Source organism: Setaria italica, chromosome V (assembly GCF_000263155.2).
Source record: "Setaria italica strain Yugu1 chromosome V, Setaria_italica_v2.0, whole genome shotgun sequence".
In the NCBI taxonomy this organism is placed as follows: domain Eukaryota; kingdom Viridiplantae; phylum Streptophyta; class Magnoliopsida; order Poales; family Poaceae; genus Setaria; species Setaria italica.
In genome coordinates, this window is record NC_028454.1 from 34,536,222 (window position 1) to 34,562,576 (window position 26,355).

A 26,355-nucleotide genomic window follows, 5' to 3' on the forward strand; every position below is an offset into this window, starting at 1 on the left:
ATTCTCTCATTGCTTGATTCTTGATCCTGACATGCCTCCTCTAGTCCTCTAGAAATTAAAGTAAGAGCAGCGCAGAATTACTTCCATTTTCTAAAATAAAACAAGAGGAGAACTGTAGAGAAAAGGGGACATATCTACAGGCCTGGGAGTAGTAAGAAGCTAGGGAGCGAGGGCCCGGCCGGTTAGCATCATTGTGGCTCCTCTTTGAAGTTATGCAAGCCCAAAGCGACGCAGCTCAGTGGTCGCATTACACATCAGATTACGCACGCACGCACGGGCCGTCGCAGCCACACGTTACGTTACGTTGCTAGCTAGTTTATTCATCGCGACGGGATCGCCACCGGCCGGCCGGCCTCCTCGATCGATCGATCTCCCGCGCGGCGCAGGAGGGCGCGAGGAGCCCATAGATAGGGAGGGGTTGGTGGGCGAGGTGCTCTATTGAGGTGATAATGCAACCGGTAATAAGATCGAGAGAATGCTCGTATTTCCAGTAGTAGCTTCCGCTGCAACTGCGGCGACGAGGAGGGGGTGTTAGAGGCCGTCGCCGTCAACAAAAGATGGCGTGACGTGCACTTGCCTTGCATGAGTAACCTGCATGATTGAGCCGTTTGCTCGCCCACGCCACAACGGAAAAGCGCCCGCCTCCTCAAGCCATGCAAAGTTGCCAACCAAACCGTGCACTAATTAATTCCCCCCACCCCACCTAATTCAGGCGCTGCCTTTTCGCATTAGGGACCCTTTCTCTTTTTTTTTAAAAAAAAAGAGGGAATTGGCCTATAGTGGTAGTAGTAAAATGTTCATCTTCCTTCGTCTCTTTCTTGCTCTCAATATGCACGGCACGATGTTGATGAGAGATATGGGCTAATGCGCTAGCTAATGGTGGCTATTATTCGTCTAGCATTCTAGCAGCAGCAAGCTCCTACAGCCATGGAGGTTAATGAACAGGACCGAGCAATATAACCAATGTCCAATGCTGCAAGAAGAGTGTGGTGTTTGGTTTGGACTTTGGAGTACAGAAAATCTCTTTTAATTTTTAGGACACTTTGGAGTACAGAAAATCAACTGTGATGTGATGCTGCTATTTCGATTCAGGCTCCTGTACATACGTGCAGTTTGTTGGGTTTTCGTTTTCCTCAGAGAAAGTTTGTTAGATCGCCCCCGCGTTCTTATCCATGCTAGGATTGAAATCAGCAACCATTCGGCCAAGCAACGGGGTCGATGAACATCGGGTGCTCAACTGCCGATGCAGCATTGCTTTCTGATCTTACTGACCTATCGTTCTAGTGACTGATCATGCGGTCTGATAGAGTTGTGAAATTTACTAGTCTTTGAATTCGCTGACACAATAATCATCGTACCACCAACTACATTGTGTGCCTTTCAGTATACTAGTTAGTACTGCATCGCGGACGCATGCATCTTAGAAAATCTTGCGGCGAAAGCAAGTTGGACGGCCGTACATCGGCATGCGTGGCACAAAATGCTTAAGAAACGGCCATAATTTGGTCAATCAGAGTTTGTTTCCCGTGTGGGAATAAGAAATAACGCACCTGGGCTGGGAAGCAGCTTTGTATTTGTCTGTGAAGCTTGAAGGGCGGGGCGAATATCTGATGTATCTGACCATGTGTAAGATCATTGGGGAATAAGTGAAGCGAGCTCTCTTTGCCACAGCCAATAATACTGTAGTATCATTGAGCCCAGCGTTGGCAACAGGAAGCAGCTACCACGCAACACACGAGAAAAGGCGACATGATGTGCATGAGTTCCCTTGTCTGCTGCACATTCGTCATCCGCCTTGCGGCGTACTGTTTTGCAGCAGACCGACAACGCCAGAGGCAGTACTATGCCACACATTGCTCTGCTCCTCTGTCATGATCCTTGCTAGCTACATTTCTTTCTTGCATGGGTCAGCCCCTCCAGTGCCTGGGTCCCCTTGCTTCCTTTGGCTCCTCCTCCTGATTTTACAACTGACACGACTTTCTTTTTGTGTATGATCAAAAGTTGCCTTGCCATCCCCAGTTACAAGATCCAGTCATGTCAACCGAGGCATTATTACGTCGCTGAAATCTGCAAAGTACAATGACTAGGGAACCAACAGCACCGCATGGTGGCAGTAGAATCTCTGCATGCCACCTGCTTCGATGATCAAGGCAAGATCGGTACGCGCAGAGCCCCCTTTTTTCCGTAGCCCACTTTTGCCGCACCTAAGGGGGTGTTTGGATACACCCCCATAAATTTTAGTACCCGTCACATCGGATGTTTGGATACTAATTAGGAGTATTAAATATAGTCTAATTACAAAACTAATTACACAGATAGAGTCTAATTCGTGAGACGAATCTATTAAGCCTAATTAGTCCATGATTTGACAATGTGGTGCTACAGTAACCATTTGCTAATGATAGATTAATTAGGCTTAATAGATTCATCTCGCGAATTAGTATAGGGGTTCTGCAGTTAGTTTTATAATTAGCTCATGTTTAGTCCTCCTAATTAGCATCCGAACATCCGATGTGACCCCTCCTAAAGTTTAGTACCCCCATCCAAACACCCCCTAATTTGGCCAGGATAAACTAGAATAGCAGTCTCTTTTTAACCAAAGAGTAAACACCGGAGCTCGGAAGGAGGAGCTTCTTTTAAGTTAGCGGACCGGAGGATATTCTGCAACTGAAGCTAGAACAATTTCCGTTCATATTTCTTCCTTTCTGTCACGCTGAAATGGATCGTTTTTCCTGTCAGAAACAGAAATTGGGCCGTGTTCCGATCCAATTTGGATTATATTCAAGGCGAAACAGTCCAGGTGACACTTGCGTCCAACAACTCTCTGCCACTATACTGCTAGTGTTCCACATGACACTCTCGGAGTGGTACAGCCGGACGTACGGGTGCAGACGTCAACGCGTCAGTGGCGTCACGGAGCATCCAGCATCGGTTGATCGCACCCGCGCGTACAGGTGCGGGAAGGATGGAAGCGCGAATGATCGAAACATATAGAAGAAGAAAAAAATAGCGCGAAAAACAACAGCGCACCATCACGCGGTATTCTAGTTGTTGCTTAGAACGAACACCAGCCAGCCGAAAGCACAAACTGCCGCCGACGATGGATCCCCTGCCTGGCGGGATCCCGGATTCCCAGCTCGTGCGGTTCCGGCAATCCGCTTCCTGTGCTACCGGCTCTACTCGCTCTCGGGGGCAGCACCTGCTCTGGTCACTTCAGTCTTCACACCGAGAACCATCGCTCGCGCGCGACGTTGCCTGCGGTCGGGATCCAACGACCAACAGCTCGCCGAGCGCGACGCCTGAAGGTCCAGACGGAACCGCATAGCGCCCCTGCTGCTGGCACGGCCCACGCACCTGCGGCTTCCGGCTTCCGCCCTTCAATGCCAGCCCGCGATCACACGAATTCGGCTCGTTACCTCGTTCTCGATCGTGTCTTCCTGTCCCCCGCCGGGCGCCGGCCCAAAGCCGACGAGGTTGACCTCCGGGGTCGTAACGGGAGTGTCGGCACGAGGCTCCAAAGCCGTACTGCACGGGTGGCGGGTTTCGCGAATCAGGCTTGTGCGATCACACTACTCTACTACAGGCTCGACGCGCAATAAGCTTTGTTACAGTGACGAAATAAACATACACTCACAGTGATGAGCTACACAACCTTTGCGACATCGAAGAACGGAACAAGGGAGTCTCCGTACGATTGGTACGTACGAGCCGAGTCTCCAACTCTCCATGCGAGGTCACCTTACTGTTTGGAAGAACAGGAGCGTTCGCCTTGGACGGATTATCAGCCGACAGCGTTCGCCTTGGACGGATCGATCGGCGTCGGATGGGATCCGAATCCAAGAAAAATGGGGGAGCTATCTATACACACGGCCCTAATCAATTAATCCTCTGATAATCGCATTGGTTTGCAGATCGTAATCAGGGCCATGTGTGCATCATTGACTTGGGTGTCACGCTAATTAAGTGCGGTTTCGGAAATAACCTGTCGACGATGATCTGGCACGGGGCGGGCAAACGCGGACCGGAACTCGGAAGTAGCCATGCACATACATGCAAAAGGTGCTGTACGTGGTGGCTACCGGCTAGTGGCCACTTGGATTTCTTTGGACCCCCTCGATCGTGTTAGTGTCCGTCTCGTCGTGGTCTCCATCGATCGGCCAATCGCCGTTGAAAGATGAGACATGCCTAGCTTTTTCTAGAATATATATTTTTGCGGCACAGCTTAGTTACAGCGCCGTAGCGGTGATAGCTGACATGGTGATATCTCAACTGTTAGCACTGCACTAGCACACTAGTCCCTTTTTCTACGTGGTCATAATTGAGACCCAGTAAAATTAACAATATATGCTAATATTGTTCCTGGCATAAAAAAAACTAGTACTATATAATCACCTGTATTATGAAACAGAGCACGTTTCTGATGAGCCTCAATTGATTAAATCTATGATTTGGGTGGGAATTATTACCACACCGTTCGTTGTTTAGTACATGCTATAGCCAATAGTCCACGTGGATAAGTCTCGAAGCAAAAGTAAATATATTCTCAAGCACGATCTGGCCCTTGTCAGCTATACTGAAAGCTGGAAAGGCTATCGCCAAGCGTCCACGCTACTGACGATCCCAGCTCCTCTTTTACAAGATGCATCCAGCAAAATCTCTCCCTTTTTTTTTTCCCTCTCTCCATGCAGTTGCATTTGCAGCGCATGTCAACCTGTTCGTGCGGGGTCGTTTTCCCCCCGCCTAGAGTATGTTCCCCTGTCCATGAGAGTAGGCTGTGCCGCTTTTGAGTTTTGCCCTCCCTTCTTCCCTCTGCTGCCTCGCTGAACAATCAACGTCGCTGGGATCATCCTGGCTCGGCATTTCAACAGGTGGAGATTTGCGGCCATGCCATCTCGCTGTCAGGCTAGGCTTTCGTGGCTGCACATCTGTAAATCTGACACGACCCGTCGAGTGGGAATGCCAGTGGGCACGGATGCAGACGAGTTCATGTGCGTTATAAAATAGTATGAGGTTATCAGAGTAAAAATGGAAAATGGGCGTTTAAAAAAAAGGAAAATTGGCCGCGAAAAAATAAAAAAGAACAAAGACGAAAAGACACTGGGATGATAAGCAGTGGGAGAGAAAGGAGAAGCAGCAGCACGATGGCCCATTTAGACCCGCTGCCAAAGAAAGATGGTTGAGCTGGGCTAGACGTTTTGCCTGACAAACCACTTTCGGTGTGGGCGCAACTCCAGAAATGGGTTGGGCCTAAGGTTGAGCCGGAAAACATACTCTATCCGGGCCATATCATACCACCAGAAAAACGCCAAGATTTTATGGGCTGGACCATTGGATCACGGTGATTGTTTTTTTCTTGGTGGATCGGTTGGGCTCTGACCCATCGCAGCTGGTGTTACCAGACATAATAGGCCTTGCCTTAGCGTAAAAGTTGACTTTCAGATCAACCCTCTCACGCACGACAGGACTGGACTGCCCGTCGTGCCGCACGGCGAAAACAGAGCAGATCACCAAACGGAATGCCTGCACAAGTACGCAGGGCAGGTGTGCAGATACAGATATCACCGTCCATATACACGTAGATGTTGCACAAGCATTTGGCGTCCTTAAGATTGTCCTGAAACCTGACGATTCTTCTGTTGAAAATTCCAGAAAGGCTAGGAAACTAGTGTCGTGTTAGAGGCAGACTTTCACAACCAAAAGGAACAGACCAGAGTAATGAGGCCGTGGTAGTTGAGTACCGCATCTACAGAGACGTGCAACCTATATACAAGAGCTCTGGCTCCCCACTGACGATAGCTCCATGGATCCATTCTCGTGGCGGGTGCCATATGCTCTTTGTCAGTTCCATGGTGAGACTTTACCATCTCTGATGACCCCTGCCACCATCCTTCAGTCACACCGATTGCCTGACAGGCTGACACAATATCAGGGTGTTTGGCTGGACTAAAAATTTATGTCACATCGAATATTCGAAGATTAATTAGGAGATTAAATATGAGCTAATTATAAAACTAATTACACAGATGAAGGCTAATTTGTGAGATGAATCTATTAAGCCTGATTAATCCATTATTAGCATATGTTTACTATAGCATCACCTTGTCAAATCATGGACTAATTAGGCTTAATAGATTCGTCTCGCAAATTAGCCTCCATCTGTACAATTGGTTTTGTAATTAGTGTTTGTTTAATACTTCTAATTAGTATCTAAATATTCAATGTGACAGGAATTTTAGGAGCTCCTAAAGAACAAACACCCCCTAGGAATCAGGAAAAAAAAAACCCTCTTCGCTCTAAACACCAATGTGGCACTGGAATTATCACGTGCTGGAATAATTGCCAATCCAGTAACGAGCAGACCAGAAGATTGGTAACCTGAATGTTTAAGAAACCTAATACTAACAGCTAAATATCGTATGTAAAGCGTAGGGACGTAATCTGAACGTGCAAGAAAACCACTAATTCAGGCCATCTGCTCGCCATGACCCGGACCGCCCATGTTGCTTCCCACCTAAACAAAACCAAGCACAAGCCGAGGCTGCAAGAGCGGAAAGAGCCAGGAGGAAGGAAGCATGGCGCGAGCGAGGAAGGAGACGGTTAGGCCAACCGTTTGTATCCTCCAGTCCTCCACGCACCTCCTCCTCCACTCTTGGCGCCAAAGCAAAGCCGTTAGATTATTGGTCGCCATCCCGAACCCAACCCGCCCGCCCTCCGCCCCTCCCACCATTTATCCTTCCCGGAGAAAACAAGCGCGCCATGCCAATGCCCCCTCCGCCCTCCTCCGGCATCGTCGCGCCAGAGCAGCAATGCGGCCGCCTTCCTCTTCCTCTTCGTCGGCGACGGCAATGGCGGCGCCGGGAGGCCGCGGCGGCGGCCGGGTGTCCGCGTTCACGATGCGCGCGGTGGCGCGCATGTCGAGGGCGCGGTGGTTCATCTTCCTGCGCCGGGTGTACCAGTACCAGAACGGGCCCAGGTCCGACCTGGGCTCCAACCCCTTCAACTCGCCCGGCTGGCTCGCGCTCGAGCTCGGCGTCATCGTCGCGCAGATGGTCCTGACCACCGCCGTCGTCGCCACCTCACCCAGGGAGCGCCCCGCGTGGCCGCTCCGCCTCTGGGTCGCCGCGTACAACGTCGGCAACGTGCTCAGCCTCCCGCTCCTCTATTGGCGCCACCGGCATTCCTCCGCCGGCGGCCGCGGCGACGCGATGTCGGACGACCTCGAGATGCACGCCGCCAACGATGCTCTAAGGTACGGCGAACTTATTAGCGTCTTAATACATTCATCTGTGTTCGTACCAACGTGAAATTTCTTGATGGAAATATATGTAATGGGATTCTCTGGCGAATTGAATCGAATGCAGGAACAGCTCGTTCCTGATGAACAAGGCGCGGGCGTTCCTGGAGCTGTTCTTCGCGATGTGGTTCGTGATGGGCAACGTGTGGGTGTTCGACGCGCGGCTGGGGTCGTTCCACCGCGCGCCGAGGCTGTACGCGCTCTGCATCGGCCTGCTCGCCTGGAACGCCGTCGTCTACTCGCTCCCCTTCCTCCTTTTCCTCCTGCTCTGCTGCTTCGTGCCCATGGTCGGCTACGCGCTCGGATACAACATGAACTCGGCCTCCGTCGGCCGGGGCGCCTCCGACGAGCAGCTCGCCGCGCTGCCGCGGTGGCGGTTCAAGGAGCCGGATGTGCCGAGGGATCGAGACCACGACGACCAAGTGAGTAAATCGATCTCTCTTTCGCTCATGATGTTGCATACATTTGCAGACCAAGTTAGTTGTAGACTTGTAGCAAAAATTACAGCATTTCTAGCGTGGTGAGGTAGGAAACGGAGTTACGGAGTACTCCTGGATCGGTAAAGGATATCGCAAACAAATGATTGGTAATTAAAGTCAGCTGCAGGCCGGAATAGGATATCGCAAAAGTGACAAAACGTGCGTACGAAACTATAGAGAACATGCTCCCTTTTTGGATGATACTAAAGATAAGGAGTCCTAACCTTGCCTTTTTGGATCCTGCCAATTATAAGCACCTTTTTTCCTGCTATATCACCAACCGAACGAGCAAGCATGGACCCATCCTTAGCTTCATAGCTTGTTATATCTTGCTCATTGTTATGTTCAAGCAAACTTGTTTCTGATGGAACTGCAAAAACCGCAGGAGTGCTGCATCTGCCTGGCGCAGTACAGGGAGAAGGAGGAGGTGCGGCAGCTGCCGTGCACGCACATGTTCCACCTCAAGTGCGTGGACAGGTGGCTCAGGATCATCTCCTCTTGCCCTCTATGCAAGCAAGAGCTCAAGTGATTGATGCCGACTCCACTCCTACAGATATATACATTCTCTGACCGCGCCCGCCGATCAGCGGGGCTTGCACCCTAAGACAGGGAGATTGGCCGGACGCGCCGCGCCACCCGCATGTACTGCGACCTCCGGCCGACACGGCGATGCGTGCGTCGTACCTCTCTCTCAGGGGTTTCGAAGGTCCTGTACTGACCTAGATGCTGACAGGCGATTGGGACACTTGCACTTGCAGCAGGTAGCTGAAAAGGGCGTGATATATACTTGGTCTAGGAAAGGTGGAAAATGTGTGAAGAAAAGAAAGAAGGCTCGTTTGTGTGTGTAATTTGTTGTGCCTGCCTTTGCTCCACAGAAAACTGGATACAAATATTTGGCGTAGAGATCAAATGAAAACACCAAGTTCTTCTCTTTGTTCCGATTTATACAATTCGATGTGTTTAGTGTTTACTACTACCCCCTGTTAGATGTAGTTGACGTTTCAAGAAGTATCTAATTGTAGGTCAAATCAGATGTCCAAAATGTCATTTGGTTCGGACTGGAACGTTGCTCGTTTCCTCTCCTCACCGTCGGCTTTCTTCTTGAGGCTATCGAGGAAACAGTTGTGTTTTCCGGCCCAGTCCAGCTGGTGCCTTCCGTCTCTATTATATACTACACGGAGCCGGACTGGCAGGCAGGCGACAGCAGTCAACAGAGGTAGGCAGGCACTCAAGACTCCTGGGCTGCTGCAATGCTGCACTCTGTTTGTTCCCCAGTTTTGTTGCAACAATTTGGCCCATGTACCATTAGAAAGGTTTAGAATTTTTTCATTTTTATAAAGCTTTACATTACGTCATGGGCTGGCACAAGCAGCAAACTAAGAGTTGAATATATTAGGAGGGCTTGGGACAGGCCGTAAATCGGACCGAGCAAACGAAAATAAACGGGCGTCCCTGTACGTCTACCGGAAGTTGTTTAAACGTGTGAACTATAAAGCCCAATAGGTATCCAAAAGACCCAATTGTGCTGTTTCCGTTCCCTTCCAGGGACGCACCGCGGCTTGATTGGTTTGCTGTCGGCCGGAGCCTCCCGTTGGCCAGGCTCTCGAGATGCGGAGGCCTTACTAGCGTGCCCAGCAGTTTTTCTCCTCTTCGCGTCGCTCACGTGCACGCCAGCGCACCGCGCGAGCCTGGTTAAAGCGGAAACGAGGAAAAATTCTGGCCTAGCCGAAGAACAGCTTTCGGATGGCGAGAGCCTAGCCACGCTCCTAGTCTAGACAACCAATCACGCACACCCCCCCATGGGCCTGGATGACTGAAATGCAGGCATCCAACCATGCTCTTAGAGTTTTTTGATCGCGTGCGCCTCCGACCAGAATGGCCCGTGCGGGTGTTTATTTTTTTCCATGTAACACCAGTTCTCAACTGCTTTTTTGACTTTTTTGCTGGGTGACTTTTTTTTGACTTTTTTGCGGGTAAAACATTCAGCCTGTTGTGCTTTCGGCCGTGCGGAGAGGGGAGATTTAACTATTTGCCACTTTTACGGATGGCACTCATTCGTTTGCTAATTTTATGTTGGCGCGCATAAAAGTAGCAAACGAAAGAGTGCCATCCGTAAAAGTGTGGTAAATAGTTAAATCTTCCTGCAGAGAGGGGAGGAGCAAGTACAGCCTGCTGGGTTAAAGCGCGCCCACGACTTGTTCCTCTCTATTTGCACGGTCCAATTTTGGGGTCGAGTACGACCTGGCCGAACAAGCTTTGTTCCTCTCTATTTGCACGGTCCAATTTTGGGGTCGAGTACGGCCTGACCGAACAAGCCTATATGTATTCAGACCTTTTAGCTAGTGACGTCCCGCAAGGAAGTAAGAAGACAGACTCCTACTAGGATTGCTCCGTAATCCTACTAGGACTTATACCATATAATTCTACTAGAACTTCTCCCTGTAACCGACTAGTAATCTCGCCACCTGGAGTATATAAAGGAGAGTAGGGGTCCCTAGATCGACAGAACCACAACAAAGGACTAAATCCTCAATACCAAACAACACCCAAGCGCATGGCGTAATATACAACACCACAAACAAGATGTAGGATATTATGCTACTCTGGCCGACCTGAACCTGTATAATTTGTGTCTTGTATCCTCACTTTTACCTTCAAGTTCCAGATCCGACGATCCCCTACTAACCAATCTACTACCTCAGGATACCCCTCGGTAGGTTGCTGGATATAAAACACCGATACGTACGTAGACCAAATGTTGCATCAAAGATGGGACCCTGTGTGGCTGTGTGTGTGACGCATCTGCTCCAATCCGTTTCAAATTGTAGGTCATTCTAGATTTTTTAGTTTATAAATATTATTATGCATCTAGATATATTGTATGTATAAGTACATAATAATACATATGAATTTAGAAAAATCAAAACAAACCTACAATTTAGAACCGGTGAGCAGTTCACTGCTCCGACTGCCCAATTGTGTGATTCTGTGGAAGCTTCGCATAGACACCGTTCGTTCGGTCTTCGCTGCTGCCCAATTCTTTCGGTCATTGTATACGAGCAGACAATTTGCTTGATCCAGCAAGGCAGCGAGCCAGTTTCCCTTCTTCCCCGACTGCCCATTTCGCCCGGGTTACTTGTCTCCTCTACTCCGCCGTGCAGGCTCCAATTCCGCCGGCTGCCACTACGGGGAGACCGGCCGCCCCATGAGGCCACGACCAACGGAGCCCCCTTGGACCAGGATACGACGCTGCCTGCATGGTGTTCTAGTCCGTTTCCATGTCAACAATGAACAAAGCAGTAAATCACACGTTGACAAAAGGGCTTCGTCGTCCCTATTTCTGTCTCCCGAAGAATTTTATATAGGTGTTTGGTTTTTTAGTCCGGACTAAAATTCATGTCACATCGAATATTTGGATATTAATTAGGATGATTAAATATGAGCTAATTATAAAACTAATTACACAGATGGAGACTAATTCACGAGACGAATGTATTAAGCCTAATTAATTCATTATTAGCACATGTTTACTGTAGCACCATATTATCAAATCATGAACTAATTAGGTTTAATAGATTCATCTCGCAAATTAGCCTCTAATTCTGAAATTAATTTTGTAATTAGTCTATATTTAATATTTCTTATTAGTATCTAAACATTCGACGTGACAAGAATTTTAGGAGCTACTGGAGAACCAAACAAGACCTAAGCCTGTGTGTCCTGCATGTGTTCTACCACCGGTGACGGTCAGGACGTAAGGGGCCGGCGCCACTACCGGAGTCCCGGTCCTTCACACGTGGTTAGCGAAGCCAACCACACGCCTCCACGCCCCGCGACGCGACCCCCACTGGTCGCTGGTCGCGGCACGCACGGTGAAGTCGTGCCGAAAAAGTTTTCTGGGACATGTTGCATTTGCCACGACTGACCGGCGGCGATCGAGTGGCGGACAGGTATCTAGCCACTGGGCTCGTCGCGGAGCGCCGAGGGCGCAGCCGGTGCGCGTGGGGTGTCAGGAACATGCTACCCGTACCGTCTGTTCCTCGCCAAACCGTAGCGTACTAACGTTTCCCATGCGCGCGCGGTTGACCGGGCGGCGGATGCGCATGCGCGCCCACGTTTTTCCGGCACTTCCTCCCCTTTCCCATGGACGGAAGTCGGAAGAGCGAGAACGACACAGCGCACGAAATTCTCCGGATGTGCCATCTCTGATGGGCTTCAGTACGGTGAATGTGGAAACTGGGTCGTAAGCTTCGGAACGTCCAAGCACACAGGTGCTGTACCAGCGCCTGCGCAGCTACTACAGCGACCCCGACGAGCACATGGAGCGTGTGCCCGATCGCCGGCCGGTCATCGCCGAGGAAAAAGCACCGATCTCCGCCACAAAAGTTGTTGGTTGTTTTGGAAGGTGGGTGCGTCGCCTTTCGGGGCCATGAATGCGTTGCGTTGCTTCGGGCGTCACGGAGGGAAGACCACCATTGAATTCGTTTTGCACAACTGTTCTCCCCACTAATGCACACGCTGACCAGCTTGGCTGGAGGGCGACGTAGCGATGCCTACGTGCCGATACATCGCCCCGCATCAGCATCGGCGCGCGCCCGCCCGCCATCTCCGCAACCGTCTGCCATCCCCGACCTCCCTTGCCCTGCCCATCCAGAGCGAACTCTGCAGCGGAACAACGCCCAGCCGGAGGCATGGCGGTGGTGCACGGATCGGTTCTCAACCGGACGGTTAATTTGTTTTGCACCGAAAATTGACACAGCCAAGCTAAATTTTATAGTCACTAAATTCAAGTAATTTTGATTCAACGCGATTTTCCAGCGTGCTACGGCCACCAGCTCAGCACCATCCGGCCCCCGGTGTCGCCGTCACGGTCTCCGTGGCACCTCCCGTCCATAAATAAACGTGTGCCCATAAATTTGCTCGGCCGCAACCGCACTCCGCACCCAACGCCATCCCGTGCGGCAGCGGCACACGCACAGCAGCTTCTCGTCCTCCTCCTCTAGGCTCCCTCTCCAATTCTGTCCACAGTATTCCGGCCCCCTCCCCGTCTCCTCCGCCCGCGCGACGTGACGCGAGGAAGAGCTCCGAGCCTCCGACCCCGAGGGCCCAATGGCGACGGCGGGGGCGGTGGTGGCCAACGGCTCCGGCGGCCCCGACACCAGGGCCGCGTTCAAGGAGATATACAGCAAGCTCAAGGAGGAGATGCTCGAGGACCCCGCCTTCGAGTTCACCGACGAGTCGCTCCAGTGGATCGACCGCGTAATGCTCTCCTTCTCCTCCCCTTAATTTTACCGCGGGTGTTGGCTTGATCTGGTCTGGCGGAGGAGCGCCTCAGAGCCTCGGGTTTTTACCGGGTTTTGTGGGCTTTCGGTGATACCGAGGATCTGATGCATGGCAGTTGAAATTCTCCCGGTTTGCGCGATTATGCGTTAAATAATTTTAGAATGCTAGGAGAGAGTAGGAGTACTAGTGTAACATAGACATGAAGGATTGATGTTTAGGTTGGTTTGGACTTGTTAGAGTTGGGTTGTTCTGGAAGTTGGAGCAACAAAGCGAGTGATCCCTTAATCTCTCTGTGTGTTTAGGATCGGACTTTGGTTTTACTGTGAGCTATCTAAGGATCGATCAATTTGTTGCGAATGGCCTAACTGTGTTGTGAAATCTGCAGTTGCCCAAAGTAACTTCCCTTCTTCAGGAGTAATAATTTGATCAGCTCAGTTTAGTTGATCCCTCTGACTGTTGGCTTTTGAGTTGTGATTTTTGAAACGTTTCTAAGGTCACTAAGGGGTTCTGAATATGCTGCCAGTGTTGCATACCATCTAGGACTATGGTAATTGACTTGAGAGATTGTTTTTTTAAAGAAAGTGTGTTGCTGTCTGAAAACAATTAAGTTGAGCAGGTCACCTTTTGGTGTTCATATGAAAACAATTTCTTTTTATCTGGGGAAGTACTATCACCATGCAATATTTTTGTAACTTAAAACATATGTACTTGTAAAAACTAATTGTTAAAATACATCTCAGGGACTTAATAGATACCTAAAGTGCCAGAAATTCTGGCTAAGTTGTCAAAAGCAAAAGAAATTTGACTATTACCAAAAGTAAGTCAGTTTCCATTGGTTAAGCGAGTTCACCAGGAAGGTCGTATAAGGATCTTCCAGTGTTCTCATTGCCATTTGCCGTTTGTGGTCTGTTAAAAAAGAAATCTACAGAAAATTGACTACCCACATATGGATTCTATTGTTTCTGATGATGTCCTTTTAGCTTCTTCTGTTAAGTTTCTGATACTATCACTAGCTTATGTAACTTTTCTGACCTGTTTATTTCGTCTGGAGCAGATGGTTGATTACAATGTGCTCGGAGGAAAGTGCAACCGTGGGCTCTCTGTCATTGACAGCTACAAGATATTGAAGGGTGTTGATGTTTTGAGTAAGGAGGAGACGTTCCTTGCCTGCACCCTTGGCTGGTGTATTGAATGGGTAATACTTCCTGCCAGTGTTGTTTTCAAACATATTTGTTAAATGTCAATAGCATGAAATATTTGTTAGGGAGCTGCTAGCGCCTGTACGTCCAATCCGGGCGCTAGCATCGGACACTTCGTCATCCATCTGAAAAATTCCCACCGCAACATTGAACCGATGCTGCATGCAACATCACCCGTTGTAACATTGAAAAGTGTTATATGCAACAGCAAAATAAAACGATTGAAACATCGAAAATACACACACAAAAAATACTTTACAACTACATCTAAACTTCATGAATAATCTTACTACTTGACCAATCACAAAGGGAAAATACTGTGAAAATGATTTGAAATGGTACAAAACCGAGATAAATCAAGACATGAGCCACAAATATTGAAATTTTGGGATCGCAACAACTCAAAACTCCCACTGCAACATGCCAAAATAGTAGATGAAACATGAAACAAAACTAATTCAGCAAAAATATTGTGCAAACATCTTGATTGGTCTGCTTTAACATCTCTAATTATTTTGTGCAATATTCAAAATCATCAATTGGAAGTGCAACAAGCAAAAATTTAGAGAAAAATCCTGCCGAAACATCACGATATGTTTCATGCAACATCGATAAAAAAAATAAAAAAACGCTCAAACAGTCAAAATATTGCATTGCAACATTTATAAATTAAAGCTGCAACACCTCCAAACAACAATTGCAACATTAGCTAAAGGGGGAAAATGACGCTGTGCCCCCTTCCTCCAGCTGGCCGACGCCGTCCCCAGTACCCGCCGCGAGCGCCTTGCTCTTGCTGGCCGATGCCGCCCCCGGCCCCACCCCGCACCTGCTGGCTGCCGGTCTCCACCTTGCGCGCCCGTGCCTGCTGGCCGCCGCCGCCCCCGTGCTCGCCCGCGCCTGCTGGCCACCGCCAGACCCTGTACCCACGACGCCCACACCTACTGGCAGCTGCTGCCGGCCTCGCCACCACACCCTCTGCCCGCGCGCGCCGGCAGCCTCGCCGCTGCGCCGCCGGTCACGTCGCCCGCCCGCATGTGCTGCCTGCCGCACGGCCCAGAGAGAGATGGAGACGTGAGTGGTGCCTGGTGAAAGGATGAATGGATAAGGTTTGGAGTAAAATGATAAGCTATGGTAAAAAAACAAAGGGAGGGGTGTTATCAGTGGGAGGCTGGCTGACCCTCACGTGGTGCACGTCCCGTCCGCGTCGGACGGCTGGGTAGTAGCATTACCGTATTTGTTAAGGTGGGAACTTGAATTACTATTCTCACTTTTCAGCTTCAAGCTTATTTCCTGGTGCTTGATGATATAATGGACAACTCCCAGACACGACGTGGCCAGCCTTGCTGGTTCAGGGTGCCTCAGGTCAGATGAGAATCAATTATTCTTTTTCCTGTATGAAATTATTTGGCTACGTTGTTGTTGTGATGGCTGTATCAAGGCTTTACTTGAGAAGGATTTGACTTTACTTGAGAAGGATTTGATGTTGGCACCGATTGTTGAAGAATTGTTCATCTGTTAAAAGTTAACTTTCATGCCGCATGTTTCTATTTGATCTCCTCTTAAGCCATGTATTTTCATGCCCATGTATCTGCTTGATTCCTAATAGTAATAGGGGACACTTTTATACTAATGCTGTAGTTTTAACAGATTGTTTTCGGCTTTTTGCCTGCAAACTATGACACCAATTTCTGGCCTTTGGTTTGCAATAGGTCGGCCTTATTGCTGTAAATGATGGGATTATCCTTCGCAACCATATTTCACGGATCCTCCAACGCCACTTCAAAGGAAAGCCATACTATGTTGATCTCATTGATTTGTTCAATGAGGTAATAATATCTTCTGACATAAGCATAGGTTCACGCTAAATTTACTGAGTTCTTCTAAAAAATGACTGATTCTCTGTTTACATTTTTAGGTTGAATTCAAGACTGCTTCAGGGCAGTTGTTGGATCTTATCACTACTCATGAGGGTGAAAAGGATCTAAGTAAATATAATTTGACGGTGTAAGCATTTAACACAGTACATTAACTCAATTCACGCGCGCTTTATTACATATATCTTGGTAACCAACTGTAACAAAAGAAAATCTTCACCTCTGCCCGTGTAGTTTTCAGAATGAATCATCATTATTTGTTTGGTACCTCAAACTTGGGATATCATTTTTTATTGCTAATCTCTTTCGATGACTTGCATTTTGCAGTCACCGTCGCATCGTTCAATACAAGACAGCCTACTATTCATTTTATCTCCCTGTAAGAGTTATAATTTTATATGTTGCTTCCAATTATCTGGATGGGGTAATCATAGCATTAAATTAGATAGATGTTTCTGCTAACAATATTCTACTCCATTCAAGGTTGCATGTGCACTGCTGCTGGCTGGTGAAAACTTGGATAACTTCGGTGATGTAAAGAACATTCTTGTTGAAATGGGAACATATTTTCAAGTCCAGGTAATGATCTTGTTTTTCAGGTAAAACGATATGAATTGTCTACATTGAATTACATCTGATTAATTATGTTTTATACAGGATGATTATCTAGATTGTTTTGGTGATCCTGAATTCATTGGCAAGGTTAGCATATGCACCTTTTTTCCTTTTACTAATTTGAATAAGTGTTAACTGTACGGCAGATTTCAGTCAAGGCCCTATATTCTTTAATTTATGATCTAATGAGCATGAACTCTTATCACAGATCGGAACTGATATTGAAGACTTCAAGTGTTCTTGGTTAGTTGTCCAAGCCCTCGAACGTGCTGATGAGGACCAAAAGAAAATCCTATTTGTAAGTAATTTTAATTTGGTCCGTTTTCAGAACAAAGAAGACAGTGTCTAAACCCCTCATGTCTGGTCAACAGGAAAATTATGGGAAGTCTGATCCAGCATGTGTTGCTAAGGTGAAGGACTTGTACAAAGAGCTTAATCTGGAGGTATGTCCTGACCATCATATTCTTATCATTTACGGTGGAGTCAACCATGTAAAAATCACGAATAGCAGCATAAGGCATGAAATAGAGACCCTGTCTGACACTGTCCCTGAAGTTGTAGTGAAGAACAATATTTTGTTATTATCTATAAACTATAAAATCTTACACACGATGGCATCGTTTTGGTTCAATATGCTGAAACATCCATATTTTTGCCAATTTCCATTTACCCGTGACAGAACCTGACACTCTTGTTTTCATATTTGTTCTATTTTGGTGACGCCCTTTACTCATTGGCATACATAAATCCAGGAGGTCTTCCATGAGTACGAGAAGGAGAGCTACAACAAGCTGATCGCCGACATCGAGGCCCAGCCGAGCAAGGCGGTTCAGACTGTTCTGAAGTCCTTCCTGCACAAGATCTACAAGAGGGACAAGTAGAGCCCAGCTACGCTTGTGGAGAAGCTGCTCCACCAACGCTCACGTCAGTTTCTACTTACTAGACTTGACGCGGACGGACGTGTAACATGTACTGTGTTGTTTGTGTTTCGTTTTCGTGTTGTACCGTACTCCTGGTCTATTATATGTAATAAAGCATAGTGCTATTTAGGGTGTGCATTGTGTTAACCAGCTTGTGTCGCTAGCATGTATTCCTGTCCCTGTTGTGTGTTGTGTTCATCCTGCCCTTTTGATTCCAAAAATTTGAGGCGGTGAGAAGCCAGGCGCTAAAAACATGTGTTCATTTGTTGTGCTTGAACGTGACGGGCTTGATGTGCCGGGCAGGCACCAGAGGGCCATCCGCCAGCAGCATTATTCGAGCATCGAGCGCTGTGGTGACTAGTGAGCAAGAAGACGGGCGGCACAGTGCTATGGGGCCTCAGGATTGCTGATGTGGCCAATTTGATCTTGGCTGCATGCATCTGCATGCGAGGAACAAGATCCCTGCGGTGGTAACTAATTTGGTTGATTCCAGCAATTGCAGAACTTTATCCTTGAAAGTGAAATTTTCTCTTCTACGGTGGCGCAAGAAGATGCTGGAAGCGTGTAAAAAGAAAAAGATGCTGGAAGGAATAGGAACTGTACGCTCGGCTCAGACAGCGTAGCCTTGTGCCGTACAACAAATGGGTCGAAACGAATGGCTACAGCAACAATGGCGCGGGGACGAGTACGAACATGGTTCCCTCCAAACTATCAAACCGTCGATCAGCAACTTGTCGTCGCACCACTGAAAATTTAGGGAGTGGATGTAACGAAAAAAAAAAGTTGTGACAAGATAGACACGCCGTGTCACTCATGTTCCAGGGAATCCGACCCCAAACTTTCCTAGATAAACACGGGTTTGAAGCTAGTTTTGGCGGCATCGTCCACCCAGTCCAGCCCTGCCCACCACTCCGCGGCGCACCTCACCGCCGCCGCGGCCTTCGGCTTGGCGACAGAAAGGCTGCCCAGCTTCGGGCACCTCCTCACCTCCAAAACCTCCAGCGCCGGCAGTGCCAACGACGCACCCCCTCCCGCGACCAAGCTCTTCAGCTCCGGCAGGTTCACGAGCTGCACGTGCGTCACGTTCGGGAACGCGGCGGGCGCCGTGGCGTCCGACGCCGCCGGGCCGTCACGAACAACCAGGGCCTCGATGCCGGTGCAAGACCAGACGTACAGGCGGCGCAACGACAGGAACGGCAGGTCACCCCGCCACATGATCTTTACCTTGGGAAGCCGATGCAAGACGAGCTCCTGCAGGCTGAGCAGCGAAGCTCGCCGGCTGCTGCAGTCCACGCTGATGGTCACGTCTTCAAGATTGGCGCAGTTGGAGATGCGGAGCCACTGCAACGCGTTCATGTTCGCCCAGAGCGCCCCGGCCGGCAGCCTGATGCCACCCAGGCCTTGGCATCTGGACAGGTGCAGACGGCGAGTGGAGGCGCCGAGCTGCGCAGATGTGGCGAGCCTCCTGAGCGCCTCTACTGTCTGAAGCGTGAGGTCCAGCGACCGCAGCTGCCACAGGCTCTCCAGCTCGTCGAAGTTGGCGCTGCCGGCCGCCTCCCAGTCCGCGTAGCTGGAGTACATGTGCAACGCTCGCAGCTGCAGTAGGCTGGAGATCGTCCCGCTGGGAACGACTCGCAGGCGCGGCGTCCACGAGAGCTGCAAGAACCTCAGCTCCCCGAGCGTCCCAACCTCTTGCGGCAGCGCGACGAGGTTGGTGTGCGAGACGTCGAGGTGCTGCAGGTCCGACAGAGCGCTGATGCCCACGGGAAGCCGCTCGATCGCCGTGTTTGATAGATCCAGCACTCTCAGCCGTGGCATGCATTGGAAGAAGGTGTCAGGGACCTCTGCCAGCTTGCGGTTCTCGCAGAGAAGCAAAGTCAACAGGTCAGGGCACGACGGCGCCGACGGCAGAACAGAGATCTGGTTGTGCATCAACGACATACGCCGTGCTCTCTTCCACCCCTCGGAGTCCGGTGCTTCGGCGAGGCCAGCGCCCGGCCGCACCAGCCACCGGCTCGTCTCCCTCCCGCACGCCGACACCAACCAGGCGATAAGAAGGCGCACCACCGGGTGAACCCTGATCTTGTCGGCGTCATCGCCTCTCTCCAGCAACGAGGCAGCCTCCAGGTTGCCAAGGAGACTGTACCCCCTGTTGTACGCCTCCTCAGGGTTGCTGAAACCATCAATGGCTTCCTCGCCAATGCAGTAGTCGATGACCCATGTCTTGGAGATGCTGAAGCCCGGTGGGAACATTGCGCAGTACAAGAGGCATGTCTTCAGGTCGTCATCGCAGAACCGGTCGTAGCTGCTCTTCAACGGGGACAGCACGTCGTCCACCATGCCGGCGACCTGCCATGGCCTGGTGCTCAAGGCCATGGTTGCGTGCTTCCACTCTTGCACCGTTCGCTTGCTCGCCACTGCACGAGCAACCGTGACGAGCGCACAGGGCAAGCCCCCACAGTTTTTGGCCAGCTCCTCGGCGTTCGCCCGCACCTCTGAGCTTGACAGGACAAGCTCGGCTCCAGCTGCTCTCCCTTGAAACAGCGCCCATGAGCTCTCCCACGGCAGGCATTCTACTCTCATCTTCTTCCTGACATCCATCCGGTCGCACACCTCCTCGTTGCGCGTCGCCAGCACAATCTTGCTGTTAGAACGGCGCAGCGCTGCGGATGAGCAGGGGAGCCCCACGGCACCAAGATTGATCGGCGCCCGCAGGTTGTCGACGATGAGCAAGAATTTCTTCTTGCTCAACGTGCTGAACAGGACAGCCGCTCGGTCCTTCTTCGTTGCCTTCTCCTGCAACGGCAACCGAAGCTGATTCATCACACTGATCTGGAGCTCCTCCTCGTAGTCACAGCCGTCGTCGTCTCGCATCTCTGCACAGACGATGATGTCCAGACGCGTCATCCTGGAGATCACGCCATTGTGGAACGCGTGCAACAGCGTTGACTTCCCCACTCCAGCCATGCCATGGATGCCCACCATGCTGACACTATCATCTTGCATCAGAGCATACAGCTCCTCCAAGATGGGCTCCCTTCCGATACACTCGTTGCTGGGCATCTCCATGAACAAGTTGGAACATACCTGACTGACCACCGTCTCAAAGTCGCCTTTGCTCTTGAGGCTGCGTGCCAGCGACCGCATCTCGTCGGCCCTCTTGCTGATCTGGTAGGCGAACCAGAGGCTCCATGAGCTCGGCCGACTACGGAAGTCGTCCTGAATCATTGCGGCGTCTCGCTCCAACACCGCCACGGACTCCATCCACCACTGCAGCTGGCTCGTCGGCTTCATCCCCTGCTCAACCGCGGCGCTGACGCGGCGCTCCACGTCATCCCTCCTGCTTCCCAGCTCCTTCATCTCCCTTGACATGGAGCGGATGAAGCTTTCGCAGGATAAGACATACTGGAAGGTCCTGGAGAACAACTCCGTGAAAGGGCCGAAGACGAAATCAAACAAGGATCTGATGAAATCCATACCCAGGAAAGGAGCGGTCCGGCCACGGCCAATTCAAATGATGCAGAGGAAATAACCAAAATGCAGCGGAGAAAGGAGGGGGAAGAGCTAGCCAATTCGAAGGACGCAGAGGAAAATAGGCGAGAGTCTCCTCGCTTTTGCAACGAAATAAACTCTCCCAGTCTTCCTACAGGAAGTCTCCACCACTCTTCCTACAGAGAGCTTAGCTATCAGAACAAGCCCAAGACATATTCCAGTAGACTTCACAAAACACGCATTGACCAACCGCCCACACGGTTTTTAATTGAAAACAGAGGGCGACAGGCGAACTTCAATCAATACCCAAAAATTTTAAAAGTACCTAACATCTATAAAATGTGTTTAGGGTACGAAATGCATGTTCAACTTCCTCAGATGAAGCACTCTTAACTCTCGTCTTATGGAATACTGACCTTCTTCAGTACATGCAACAAATGATAGTATGATATATTAAGGATTTGGGCCCCTTTGTACCAACAATGCCAACATCATAAACATCTCAAAATAAAAACAAAAAAATTAAATGAAATTAATGAAGTCATAAAAAGTTTTGGTAGTTTTCCTTTCTATACCCTGGCTACAAGAGTAGAAGATCAACGTAGTTTCAACCTGCAGAATTACCACCCATTTATGACACGAGGTGTTTCGTCGAACTCAAATCAGCTCAAGTTTTCCGTGTAATACAAAAGGAAACAAATTCAAGTTTGGTACCCACAAAAATAAATCAATAATAATACAAGTGAACTGAAAAGTGAAAGTTTCCTTTTTTTTCTCCAAAACTATACTTGATGGGTAACTTACAGTAACCATGGGTAAGCCTAACAAGATGAACAACAAGCCACAGGGGGGGAACCCTTGTATGGCAGAGCTTCGGGAGAAAACTTCCATGCTACATCGGAATGCAAACCGTTTGCTGCATATCGGGCAAATATGTCTTCAGAGTCTTACGGTTTCATCGGTGTCTTCCAGCAGCAAGAAAAGAGATAACTCATATAAGTCTCAGCTCATATTCACCAGCCATTGTAATGTATCTAACCCAGGGAAGTGCCTGGTAACCACTCTTTTCAATTATCTTCAGATACCGAACCTGCACAATATACAGGATAGCAAACCATTCACAGATTGAAGATGCTAGGGAAAATACAATAGATAGAATATTAGAATGACAAACTGCAAGCGGCAAATGTATTACCTGAATGCCTGATACGGTGAAATACGGTATCTCAAATTTCACTCGTATCGGCGCCTTCTTTTCTGGGGCACCTTCTTCCGCTGTTATGCTAGGAAGACTAAATTCTGCTCTGCACATGTATTCCTAGAGGAATAGCTTCAGTACATTAGCAAACCTCAAAGTAGCAAAGAACAGAAATCAAAGAATTAATTTCAGATAGTAGTACCTTGCCACCAGGAAATGATTTTACTTTCCAGACCATTGCATCTCTCTCAGGGGCATATGCAGCAGAACCCATTGAAGTTCTTATATTTGGGTTTGTGGCATCTGAAGGAACAGGCACTTCAATTTCCACATTTGTTGCCGTGCTGCAAATGCAAAAAGGTAACCCGTTCTTTGAAACAGCCCACTCCTGCAAGAGATGCAATTTTTTGTTAGAAAACACTCACCTCCTTTCCTTGAACTGACTCCTTGCCTTCACCATGAGTTCTATACGGCTTCTAGAGTGTTTCTCGATTTGTGCTTCCACCCAGATAAGAGGTTTTACCTAAAGGATATCAAATGAAGACAGGCATGTGAAAAACAACCGAACAAAGAAATTTCATATGTCTAAAGCATCCCACAGTTGATCAGGAAGAGAACCTGAGTGCTAAGCCTGTACGTCATTAGATCAAAAGATCCATCAGGAGGTATGAAGGATATAGTTCTATCATTCTCAAATCTAGCCAAACGTACACACCTAAACAAGAATAGGGAGAATGGTCATGCTCAAGTAGTAATGCAACAAGTTTGGTAAGCAAAAGAGCAATGTCAGTTTGCTTACTGATGAAATTTGATATCATCAAGGTCTATCGCTTTCCCTTTAGTTGCTCGGCCTTGAGCCTCCAAAAGAACCCTATCATTCAAGCCAAGTTTGCACTCTGGCATTCCACTGTTTCAAATGTCTCACTGTTAGGGTTAAAGGTGTGTATATCTGAATGCAAGGAGAATATCGATGATATCAAGTATGACAGCATAAAATGATTATTATGAAACAGAATAAATCAACTTCTAAAAATCAGTACAAAAACATTCCCGTATCTTATCTTTAAAGTAGGCCATGAGTCTCCAGCTTTTCTCAAAATTTTAAAACAGAAACACAACCAAAAAACCTAACTGAATACTAAACTAATAATAATCTGGTGCAGTACGAACATTACAAGCGTAAATAATGTGTGCACCTTAAAATTTATCTCACTTTGCTAAACATCCCTATCTGAATTCAGGATATACAAAATACAGAAGTAATTATCGACCCAACAGCTAGCAAATTCCTTCATAGTATACTCACGCCCTGGCAAACCACATCTAACCCTTCCTTTTGAAGTTCTATTGTTAGGTAGTAATTGCTGATTGAGTTTCAAATTTAGCTAACTTGCTTCATGGCTATTTGTAGCACTTCGAGTTCACATACAAGTATGCACAGGTGGAATAAAATCCATAGCTCCTAATTAGTACATTTTCTGCTCAAGTAAACTTTGAAGTTGGCATAAACAATAGCCATAGCAATAAAATGTTTAGCAAAATAATTAAAATGGTAATAAAATTCCAGCTCTACGATATGGCTGCATTGTTGGGCAAGCCCAAGATACTCATCGTGCTCTCTGACTTATTCAAGGGCTTACATGGTTAGACCACGTAAAACTGATCAAGTAGAAGAAAATAAATATGAAGAATCTTCAAGGCTATGAATTCATGCAAGCTTTCAAAAGCAAAGACACCAAAATTGAAGCAATTATTGTATGATACAAGTTACAAGCAGGTTCTATTGAAAACAAAAGTGAAATAGAATTACATAATAAATACCCTGAATAAAGATTAAGCATATTAGCTAGCAAGAAAAATTAACTGGAATCAGATCGAGTAACATAATACATGTAACATCCTTTAACTTCAATTTAAAATTTCCATATCTATCAATCACTAATCTCCACATCATAACAAAGACGGACCTTATCCCTGTCAAGCATAAAATCTGTCAATCTCAGGACCAAATTTGCCCATAACAATCCAAGCAACAAGTTTTCTATAAATACTTTGTAATTATCAATAAACCGATCGTTTGTCTGAATAACGGTATTCTACAAGGAACTAATGAGTCACAACACTTATTTAGTTGTGAGATCACATGATCAGGGGCTTCTAGTCTTTCATGTTTAGCAAATATGGTCTCATATAGTCATATTGCAACAAACAATGCAAACTCACCTCAAATATGTTCTCATCTTCAGTGCCCCAACAACATCTGATCTCACAATCTGCCCATTGCTGTTAACTAGAATGTTAACACTCTCCACTACATCCAAGAAGACCTGCGAAAACAGAGTGTGGTGGTTTGTCAAGTACCGTAACAGAACTGTCTGCCTGCACTAACAGAAACGGTAAATAGCAAATCAGCATACTTCATTCTTCTTGTACCGGATCCCCTCACTTCTCCATGACACAGCATTTGTCACAGCCATGGGTGGCCTCTGCGAGACCTCCATCCTGTAGGCGTCTGTCTTGATGAACTCGCTCAAGATCTTCGCCTCCGTGTATTGTGGGTACCCAAAATCCATCATCTCATCAAGCAACTCGTACTGTAGACATAAAATGGGCACCCTATTTTGTCAACTCCCAGCAATCTACCATCAAACAGAAGCAGTGCTTGAACATTTGCTTACCACGACGACAAAGTTATCTCTGAGCGACTCCTCCTCCAACTCCTCGAAGTAGTGCTTGAACACCTGCACTCACGCACAAGCCGCGTGAACAAACCGGGAGCTACAATGACACCAACATATCTCAGCAAACAGGGAGGCGAGGGCTCGTACATCTACGACGCGGTGGAGGAAGAGGAGGATGCTGGCCGCGTTGCAGTTCTGGCGGGCTGCGGTGAGGAGGAAGACGTTGTTGTGCTGGATGAACATGTACGTGACGCCAGCGTCGTCGTAGACCACCGGCGAGTGCACTTCCGCATCTCCCTACCCATTCCACAGGAACTCAGCACCGGGGCCGCACAGATCTCAGGAGCAGACAGAAGGTGAGGCCCGGGGGGCCGATCGCTCACTTACCTCCTTGTCGAGGAGCTTGGTGAAGAAGCGCTCGGCCTGGAGCGCGGAGACGTCGCCGCGGTAGTCGCGCCAGACTAGGACGCGGCCCTTGATGTCCAGCAGGAAGAGCGCGGACACCGCGCCCGCCATGGTGGTGGGGGCGATCTCGTCCACGCCCGCCCACCGGATCTGGATCTGCACGCCCCGCCTGCGCCTCTCTCTATCTGCGGCCGGCGGCGGCCATTCGGGAGGGGTGCGGGGGAGGGATGCCCTCGGATCTCGCCTGCCGCACCGGCACCCGACGTGCTCGCGGCGGTGCGGTGCTGCGGTGGATCGGAGCCGGAACGCAAAGATCGGGAAGACGGAAGTGGAGAGGGTGAGGAGGGGGGCAGGATCCGAATGGTTTTCTTACGGACGTCCCACTGGACGGTGGGGCCTGTATGCTGTCCGATGTGGATCTGCTCTGGACTCTGGTTGAAGCTGTTGGGGGTCCTACTAGGCTACTAGCTAGTACTTGTTGAGGCATTTCAGGCAGATGAGCCATGTAGGCACCGTGAAAAGATGTTTGGGAGACTTGAGTTAACTTTAACCCTATCACATTCGATGTTTGGATGCTAATTAAGATAATTAAATATAAGCTAATTATAAAACTAATAGCAGAACCCCTAGGCTAAATCGCGAGACGAATCTATTAAGCCTAATTAATCCATCATTAGCGAATGGTTACTGTAGCTCCACATTATCAAATCATGGACTAATTAGGCTTAATAGATTCGTCTCACGATTTAGCCTAGGGGTTGTGCAATTAGTTTTGTAATTAACCGATGTTTAATACTCTTAATTAGTGTCCAAACTCTGATGTGATATGGGCTAAATTTTAGCCCCTGTGTGCTAAACACCCCTCAGTCATTTGACAGTGTCTTCTGTTTATGCGAGAAATGAAATAGCATTTCG

General features: G+C 48.6%; 4 protein-coding genes across 4 annotated transcripts; 2 read left to right on the forward strand and 2 right to left on the reverse strand.

Moving 5' to 3' along the window:
* Positions 1 to 6,634: 6,634 nt before the first annotated feature.
* Positions 6,635 to 8,714, forward strand: LOC101765163 (E3 ubiquitin-protein ligase At4g11680). Its single transcript, XM_014805168.2, has 3 exons — positions 6,635 to 7,249; positions 7,362 to 7,716; positions 8,159 to 8,714. Exons 1-3 carry the CDS (start codon positions 6,807 to 6,809, stop codon positions 8,300 to 8,302), a joined length of 942 nt encoding a protein of 313 aa, XP_014660654.1. The 5' UTR covers positions 6,635 to 6,806; the 3' UTR covers positions 8,303 to 8,714.
* A 3,993-nt stretch (positions 8,715 to 12,707) lies between these two features.
* LOC101765568 (farnesyl pyrophosphate synthase) lies at positions 12,708 to 17,844 on the forward strand. Its single transcript, XM_004969617.3, has 11 exons — positions 12,708 to 13,032; positions 14,111 to 14,251; positions 15,531 to 15,617; positions 15,965 to 16,081; positions 16,171 to 16,259; positions 16,457 to 16,508; positions 16,613 to 16,708; positions 16,787 to 16,831; positions 16,953 to 17,042; positions 17,116 to 17,187; positions 17,497 to 17,844. The coding sequence occupies exons 1-11, from the start codon at positions 12,883 to 12,885 to the stop codon at positions 17,623 to 17,625; spliced, it is 1,068 nt and encodes a 355-aa protein (XP_004969674.1). The 5' UTR covers positions 12,708 to 12,882; the 3' UTR covers positions 17,626 to 17,844.
* Positions 17,845 to 18,507: 663 nt separating this feature from the next.
* LOC101765982 (disease resistance protein RPS2) lies at positions 18,508 to 21,141 on the reverse strand. Its single transcript, XM_004969618.2, has one exon. The coding sequence runs from the start codon at positions 21,139 to 21,141 to the stop codon at positions 18,508 to 18,510; it is 2,634 nt and encodes an 877-aa protein (XP_004969675.1).
* A 661-nt stretch (positions 21,142 to 21,802) lies between these two features.
* On the reverse strand, positions 21,803 to 25,792 carry LOC101766390 (AP-1 complex subunit mu-2). Its single transcript, XM_004969619.2, has 11 exons — positions 25,423 to 25,792; positions 25,183 to 25,332; positions 25,033 to 25,095; positions 24,772 to 24,948; positions 24,578 to 24,681; positions 23,154 to 23,261; positions 22,973 to 23,069; positions 22,780 to 22,877; positions 22,557 to 22,698; positions 22,352 to 22,474; positions 21,803 to 22,246 (listed from the first exon to the last, which is right to left on the reverse strand). Exons 1-11 carry the CDS (start codon positions 25,549 to 25,551, stop codon positions 22,148 to 22,150), a joined length of 1,290 nt encoding a protein of 429 aa, XP_004969676.1. The 5' UTR covers positions 25,552 to 25,792; the 3' UTR covers positions 21,803 to 22,147.
* Positions 25,793 to 26,355: the final 563 nt, after the last annotated feature.

Coding starts and splice junctions, on each gene's coding strand:
- LOC101765163 (XM_014805168.2), top strand. CDS start 6,807: ATGCGGCCGCCTTCCTCTTCCTCTTCGTCGGCGACGGCAATGGCGGCG. Junction 7,250..7,361: donor GCCGCCAACGATGCTCTAAG/GTACGGCGAACT, acceptor AATCGAATGCAG/GAACAGCTCGTTCCTGATGA. Junction 7,717..8,158: donor ATCGAGACCACGACGACCAA/GTGAGTAAATCG, acceptor CAAAAACCGCAG/GAGTGCTGCATCTGCCTGGC.
- LOC101765568 (XM_004969617.3), top strand. CDS start 12,883: ATGGCGACGGCGGGGGCGGTGGTGGCCAACGGCTCCGGCGGCCCCGAC. Junction 13,033..14,110: donor CGCTCCAGTGGATCGACCGC/GTAATGCTCTCC, acceptor CGTCTGGAGCAG/ATGGTTGATTACAATGTGCT. Junction 17,043..17,115: donor ACCAAAAGAAAATCCTATTT/GTAAGTAATTTT, acceptor TCTGGTCAACAG/GAAAATTATGGGAAGTCTGA.
- LOC101765982 (XM_004969618.2), bottom strand. CDS start 21,141: ATGGATTTCATCAGATCCTTGTTTGATTTCGTCTTCGGCCCTTTCACG.
- LOC101766390 (XM_004969619.2), bottom strand. CDS start 25,551: ATGGCGGGCGCGGTGTCCGCGCTCTTCCTGCTGGACATCAAGGGCCGC. Junction 25,096..25,182: donor TCCTCCACCGCGTCGTAGAT/GTACGAGCCCTC, acceptor GCGTGAGTGCAG/GTGTTCAAGCACTACTTCGA. Junction 22,247..22,351: donor TCACCGTATCAGGCATTCAG/GTAATACATTTG, acceptor TATATTGTGCAG/GTTCGGTATCTGAAGATAAT.